This window comes from Vipera ursinii (assembly GCF_947247035.1).
Source record: "Vipera ursinii genome assembly, chromosome: 2".
Lineage (NCBI taxonomy): Eukaryota > Metazoa > Chordata > Lepidosauria > Squamata > Viperidae > Vipera > Vipera ursinii.
The window spans coordinates 130,323,869-130,331,331 of record NC_139513.1 but is presented as its reverse complement, the minus strand read 5'-3'; the positions used below and the strand labels follow the sequence as shown (position 1 = coordinate 130,331,331).

Here is a 7,463-nt window from a genome sequence, read left to right as displayed (position 1 = left end):
AGGATGCGTAAGGCATATGATTCACACCCCATTTTAGCTCGAAGCTCAGGGTTTAAATGTCTTGTACAACTAATCAGATTGTGTAAAAATGCAAGATATGCAGTTTAGGCAGCTGAAGTTATTAACTGATTATTTTCTTTAAACAGCCAGTATAATTAAGTCCATGACCAATGGAAAAAAGTGTGTGTGTGTGTGTGTGCGTGCGTAAGCAACTGTTTGCACTCGAAGTAATAGAAACTCCCATTCTGTCTCGTGGGAGTATTTTTTAAGTGGCCTTAACACATAGACACTTAACTTTTTAAAAGAGTAAGTTACCATAAAACATATTCACTATTTATTGAAATTAAAAAAAAACTTATAAAACTAAACACAAATGTTGGAAAGGATTTTACATAAAGCATCGGTTACTAATAAACAGACTGGGAAGTCGGACTGGACTCATTACGCACTCGTATAATACAGAGGTGGACTCTTAGGCTTATCCCAACACATCAGCTCTCCACCTTCAACCAGTCTCCTGAAGAATCCTATAAAAATTACTCCAAAGCTCCCTTTGCATTGCAATAATGCAGCAAACCACAAGTAAACAACTACCTGTTAACCTGTCATTCCAAATACAGACTGAAAAGGCAACAGGCATTTTGTGCAATTTTAACAATTTCTTTTTTTAAAGTTGAAATATCACACAGTGCTGTCCCCCTTCACAGAAGGCAGAGAGCTGCTTAGGCTCATCATGTCGGGGGACGGCCCCTGTTCTGTAAGCTGTGGAAGTGCGCCTCCTTCAGGATCTGGTTGATGTGGAAGTAAGGACCTTGGCATAGTGCAGATGGCTCATGGAAAGACTGAGGGGGCGTCACGGGACTTGATCCTGGCATTATCTGGGGTAAGCTGGAGTCTGTCCCAGTTGCTCTGTCAGGACTGCTTATGTTGCTGCTGCTGCTGCTGCTATAGCTGCTGGTACTGCCACTCTCACTGCTGGAAGACTGTGGAACAAAGACACACAGGGAGGCTGGTCACGTAACTCGTAAAAAATAAGCAGACATTTTTCTGGAGAGGTCTCCTGGCACCAAAAACTTGACCATTCTGTTTCTATGGGAAAACATTGCAATAAGCAAGTTAAACATCCAACTCCACCAATACAAACTAAGTTGCTGTACTTTCAATTCCGCTAGGAAGAAAACCTGCCTTGTCACAAACCCCATATGTCATATTTATACTTTCAAATATTCAGTAATGTTCCCATAATTGATCCGAGGCTGAAATTTAACAGTCATAAGCACCATAATATGTTAAGTATAATGAATTGAACTTTGGGTCTGTCTATCCATCTATCACTGTTATCTCCCACTGTAAACGTCTGATGAAGCAAAGTACAGTTGATTCCTCAACAGATTGTCCTTGCTACCAAGTTTGTTAAGCCACAATGAGGGATTTTAAAGCTGAATTCAAGTAGTTAATGTTTAATTGCACCTTCACACAAATAGAAATGTTAAAAGCTGCACTAAAATAATGTTCCTTGATGGTATATAAATTATGTTTGATGCCAGAAGCATTCATTCATGTGCATACATAATGCCAGCTGCCAAGAAGGTAACAAGCATCTCCCTTGTAGGAAGAGAGAATTCCAGTTGCCTGCCTCATTCCCTCATTCTTATAATTTTTCATAACTCTCCTGCCTAACTAAGCAATGCCCAAATGGTCACATCAGAGAAAACCAAGGTGAAAAATACTGTCTGGATTAACACATCACAGTGAGTCTTAATGGGACTCTCTTTGCTTTACTTAAATTCAGGTAATGAAAAGTTACAGATACCATTTTGCTACACTAGACCTGAATATGAACATACAAAGAAGTTCTGGTGAAAATCATTTTGAAAATTGCCTTGTGTAGGGCAAGAAAACAAATGCATGTATTCAAAAATATCTGAAAGAAAAGCCTACAAATCAACAAATGCAAAAGCAGCATTTATTTTAATGTAAAAACTAACAAACCAAAGAATATGCTTTGTCCTAAGTGGATCACTATACTGCATTTTACTCCTAGTTGGCGGGATATTAGTAATCATGTGTGAATTTCCAAGTTAATCTCTAGAGATCTTTATTGGAAGAGAATAGTGCAAGCACACAAAGACGCTTTCTTTTCACGTCAAGTCTGGCAGGTGGAAGGAGATGGCAGGGGAGCTTGTGCCACCCAGTTATGGAGCAAGCCATGGGAAGTTGGAGAAGGAGGTGGCTGCTGATGAGCAGGTGATCTGCGAGGCAAAGCGAGGGCGGCCAGGACCGAAGAAAGCCCCTCCAGCGGCAGACGCAGCTGTTGCGCAGTGGGGGCAGAGGCTTTCACTGTCACTCCCTTGGCTCCGAAATGGGAGAGGGAGACAGGTAAGGCAACCGAGCCTCCACCGTCCATCTTCCGTAGCATGGCAGTCCAGCTTGATAGGGGAGTGAAAGGGAAGGGGCGGGCAGCTCGGTCATTGAATGGGTGGGGGAAGTCGCCCACGGGGGAGTGGCCTGGCTGCGGGGACCTGAGGTAAGCGGTCGCCTCAACTTTGTGGCGGTGGCACCGTTGTGACATGCGCTCTCCTGCCTTTTTGCGGCCACAAGCAATCAGACAGTGGGACGGAGTGGTCAAGCTCTTAACTAGGGCTTATTTTCCGGGTGGGTCTTATTTTCAGGGAAACACGGTGGTTTGGTGACACTTTTTTAAAAATCCCATTTATATCCCACCCTTCTCCGAAGACTCAGGGCGGCATACAATTTAACCATAAACCAATGTGCTTAGCAATAGCCTTCATTCTATGTATATGCCTGCTTATTAGGGCTTTCAGCCCCCGCCAAGCGGCATTATTACAAAGTCAGCTTATTGCCCCCAACAATCTGGGTCCTCATTTTACCTACCTCGGAAGGATGGAAGGCTGAGTCAACCTTGAGCCTGGTGGGATGCGAAACTGCACTAATTGCAGGGAGATGGTGTTACTTAAGGAGGCATTAGCCCACTGCTCCACCAAGGCTTGCATATTTCTCTGTTGGCAACATCACAACAATTGAAAAATTTGGGAGAAAGTCTGTAAATTTGATCTTCTAAGACTAGGTATTGTGGATAAGATGAGAAAATACTACAACAAATAGTTGGGCCATTCAGGCATAAGAATACATAAGAATGGATACTGGTGTGTATCCACTTAAAAAAGATCTGTTAAAAAGTATGAGTGCTTTGTTTATGATGAATACAAGAAAATTAGTGAAAGATAAAAAGGTAACAAGAGTTCTGAATGCGGGACAGATCCTTTTGTGCAGAACCAATAGCGAACCTTGAGAAACAATGTAAATTTTTAAAAAATCCAAAGCAACAAATGTTGTAACAGAACAAATACGTGAAAATACAAATCCAATATGAGAAGTACTAGAGACAGATTAATCCCCCCACTGACAAAAGAGAAGACATAAGGAAAGATTTGAAAACAGCTTGTAACAGATGGAGAAATATGTTACAGTGCCCAAGAATAATATGCAGTTATGCTAATGAGATCCACAAAAAAGGACTCCTGAGGGAATAAAGTGAATTTTAGATAAGCTATATGATGCAAGGATTACAGAATACAAGGAATACAGAACTGAAAATTGTTGTTAGCTGCGAAGTTGTGTCCGACCCATCGCGACCCTATGGACAGCATTCCTCCAGGCCTTCCTGTCCTCTACCATCTTCTGGAGTCCATTTAAGCTCACTCCTACTGCTTCAGTGACTCCATCCAGCCACCTCATTCTCTGTCGTCCCCTTACTCTATTGCCCTCGATCTTTCCCAGCATTAGGCTCTTCTCCAGTGAGTCCTTCCTTCTCATTAGGTGGCCAAAGTACTTGAGTTTTAGCTTCAGGATCTGGCCTTCTAAAGAGCAGTCAGGATTGATCTCCTGTAGGACAGACCGGTTTGATCGCCTTGCAAGTACAAATTAAGTACAAATTAATGTACTTAAAATCCAGGTATTTGTTGGTATGCTTTTGACAAACAGTGAAATTGTGCACCCTGATGAAATATTTACTAAAGAAGGCATAATGGGAAAAATTCAACGCAAATATTGGTAGTAAGGCAATAGGAAAAGTGTAGTACCTGATCAACTGCAAGGTATATTTGTCAAAAGAAGCAAAAAATGATTGTGCAGAAGAGCTTATCCAAAAAGGGAACATCATAATAGAATGCATGTAAAAAAACACTTCAGCCACAGAAAGTATTCACACTCTCCATTAATAGGATAATATATTAACTGCCAAAGCAAACATATTCAATCTTACCTCTGTATCCCAAGAATCCTGAAAGACAGCATTTCGGCTACCACGTTTAGTTTGTGGAACAGGCCCATCCTCCTCTGTGCCATTTCGTCTCCTCTTCCTGCAGCAAAAATTGGAGAGCGGTAGAGTTAATTCCATATACTTGTGAAAGATAAAAGTACAGGTAACACAGTTTAAAATTATTCATTTTTTAATCTGCCCATTGCTACAAAGACATCAGCCATTAAACTCAGAAGAAAGCCACATCAAAAGGTGCAATTCATCCTGTAAAACATCTTTCATTATCTTATGCAGTTTAAAAATCATGTACAGATTATCTTTTAAAATTAAGAGTTTAAACCTCATCTAGATGCTTAGGAATCTCAATGAGGACTCAAAAGAATCATCTCGGCAGCAACCATATTTAAAAGAAATGTATCCTGAATGTCTGGCAATGAAAAATAGTTACAGGTAGTTCTCAACTTACAACCACTCATTTAATGATTATTCAAAGTTAACTACAGCACTGAAAAAAGTGACTTATAACTGTTTTTCCCACTTACAACTGTTGCAGCATTTCTGTGGTCACAGTAACAAAATTTGGATTCTTGGCAACTGGCTCATATTTGTGATGGTTGCAGTGTCTTGGGGTCATGTGATCACCTTTTGCTATCTTCAAACAAGTAAAGTTAATGGGGAAGCCAGATTCGCTTAACAACCATGTTACTAACAACTGCAGTGATTCACTTAACAATTATGGCAAGAGACGTCATAAAATGGAGCAAAACTCACTTAACTGTTTTGCCTAGCAACAAAAACTTTGGGCTCAATTGTAGTCATAAGTTCAGGACTACCTGTATATTTCTCAACCTAATGGTCCTCTATTAGATTATCAGGATTTATTTTGTCAGCAATTAAAGACAGGTATAAGTGTTATTTTAAGTCCAAAGCAACCACATTCTTTTGAGAAAAACATGTCTTTTTAAATGAGCATAAGTTCTGTACAGATGTTCTTTAAGATGTCCATTGTTAAAGACAATGCTCAAAAGCATATATTTCATACAATATTTCAGCAAGGTTCACAAAATGAGGATTACTCATAAATATTCTTTAGATACTTTAAAAAAGATTGACGTAAGTTGAAAAGCTAACACTAGAGCCTTGAAAGGTATGGTAGAGATATAAAAAAAATATGTTGATCTGTTTATTCAGTCCTTCAATTTGGGGGTATCTCTGTTTTGTTTATAAAGTTACTGTATGAGAAAAAAAAAATTCTAAGATACTGTAATTTTGTAAATTATTTTGTTTTCCAATTATGAACATTAACTCTTACATATTGAATAGATTCAATGTCTATTTTTTCTGGGATTTCTCCAAATATGATACCAGGATGATGTTCTATCAAGCTGTACAAAATCTTACTATCAGACAATGAACCAATAAAGTAGTATATTGTGATTTGCAACAGACTTCAGGCTCTGTCAGAAATGCATTTACAAGTATTGCATAGGTGGGCTTAATGTGCTATACCAGGGGTAGGCAACCTCGGCTCTTTTATGACTCATGGACTTCAACTCCCAGAATTCCCAAGCCAGCCATGCTGAGGGGAAAGGGAGAGGTTTCCATGCTGAGTCTTGCTGGCTCAGGAATTCTGGGAGTTGAAGTCCACGAGTCATAAAAGAGCCAAGGTTGCTTACTCCTGGCCTAGGCTGCTTTATGACTCATGGACTTCAACTCCCAGAATTCCTGAGCCAGCCATGCTGAGGGGAAAGGGAGGGGTTTCCATGCTGAGCCATGTTGGCTCAGGAATTCTGGGAGTTGAAGTCCATGAGTCATAAAAGAGCCGAGGTTGCCTACCCCTGTGCTATACCAACACATACTGTTCTCATAAATAACACAGAGTAGCACAGCAGCTAAATATGTATAGTTAGGATTCCACTGCAAGCCTATGAGCCATATCTCCATTTTTAATCTCAACTCAGCCATAAATTCACTTGATGGCTTTTAGAAAAATTACAAAGCCTTTCTATATTCGAAGTTTTAAATATGGTAACTTTGTAATAATTCAAGGCCTGTTTTACAAGGCCTACTTAAAGTACGGCTGAGAAGGCTGTTAAGAGATCAGATTAGCTTCTGAGAAACTTCAGGGTCAAATTTCTATTCTGCCAGCAAGTTGACAGAAGGATCTTGGCTCGAGCACACTTTCTTGATGTAACCTACCTGCTAGTGTTCCTGCAAAAGAAAATAATAAAATAAAATAACAAAATATAGAGCATATACCAGCCTAAATTGCTTCAAGGAAAAATAAAATAGAAACATGAAAAAACAAAACAAAAACAAAGCCGTTCAAAGCACGACCAAAATTGCACATTACCCCGGACTTTTACAACAACAACAACAACAACAACAATAATAATAGTAATAATAATAATAATAATAATAATAATAATAATAATAATAATAATAATAATAATAATAATAATTTTATTTGTATACAAGGGAAGAGCTCAAAAAAAAGAGGAAAAATGCGAGGGGCCTATTTAACCCGATGGGCCAAACTTCGCCGAAAACGAGCCTTTCCCATCGCGTTTGTACCCCAGTTCCCCGACTTTCCCCCCCCCACTCCCCCGGCTGTAAGGAGGCCCCCGCGGGTTGGCGATTGGGGAAACGGCCGCTCCGACAAGCGAGGAAAGCCCCCGGCTGCCCAGCCACCGGAGCAGCTGCCGCGAAGGCTGGAGGCAACATCGTCCACGGCAATGACAACACAATCGCCTTCACAGGAGCCCCCCCCCCCCGCCCCCCGCCTCCGCTGGCCAGGCCTCCCCGGCGCTCGGGCCCTCCCGCTCCGAGTCTAAGCTGATCGCCTTGGCGAACCTGGCCGTTTCTCTCCCCCCACCCTCCCTCCCTCCCTCCCTCGCCCCAACCGCCCCGCGGCCATCCCTCGTTTTCCGCGCTCGCTTCACTCACCTCTGTCTCGCTCCTCGTTCACTGGGCAGCGGCCCCCGGCAACTCATGGCCGGGCCGGGCTGGGCCGCTCCGCTGTCGGATCCCAAGCAGCGAAGACAGAAGGCCCCGCGATCCGGCTCCCAAACAACCTTCCCCCGCCCCCTTTTCCTCCCTTCTCACAAGCCAGCGGAGAGCGCTTCCGGTGTGCACGCCTCCTGCGCAAGCGCGTGGGCAAGCGCGGCGGGACGGCCTCCGG

The 7,463-nt window shown here is 42.0% G+C and overlaps 1 protein-coding gene across 1 annotated transcript; it reads right to left on the bottom strand.

Moving 5' to 3' along the window:
• Positions 1 to 311: 311 nt before the first annotated feature.
• On the bottom strand, positions 312 to 7,409 carry VCF1 (VCP nuclear cofactor family member 1). The gene is made up of 3 exons (XM_083352736.1): positions 7,229 to 7,409; positions 4,286 to 4,382; positions 312 to 983 (listed from the first exon to the last, which is right to left on the bottom strand). The coding sequence occupies exons 1-3, from the start codon at positions 7,273 to 7,275 to the stop codon at positions 732 to 734; spliced, it is 396 nt and encodes a 131-aa protein (XP_083208862.1). The 5' UTR covers positions 7,276 to 7,409; the 3' UTR covers positions 312 to 731.
• Positions 7,410 to 7,463: the final 54 nt, after the last annotated feature.

Coding starts and splice junctions, on each gene's coding strand:
- VCF1 (XM_083352736.1), bottom strand. CDS start 7,275: ATGAGTTGCCGGGGGCCGCTGCCCAGTGAACGAGGAGCGAGACAGAG. Junction 4,383..7,228: donor GAACGAGGAGCGAGACAGAG/GTGAGTGAAGCG, acceptor TTTTTGCTGCAG/GAAGAGGAGACGAAATGGCA. Junction 984..4,285: donor AGGATTCTTGGGATACAGAG/GTAAGATTGAAT, acceptor TTTGTTCCACAG/TCTTCCAGCAGTGAGAGTGG.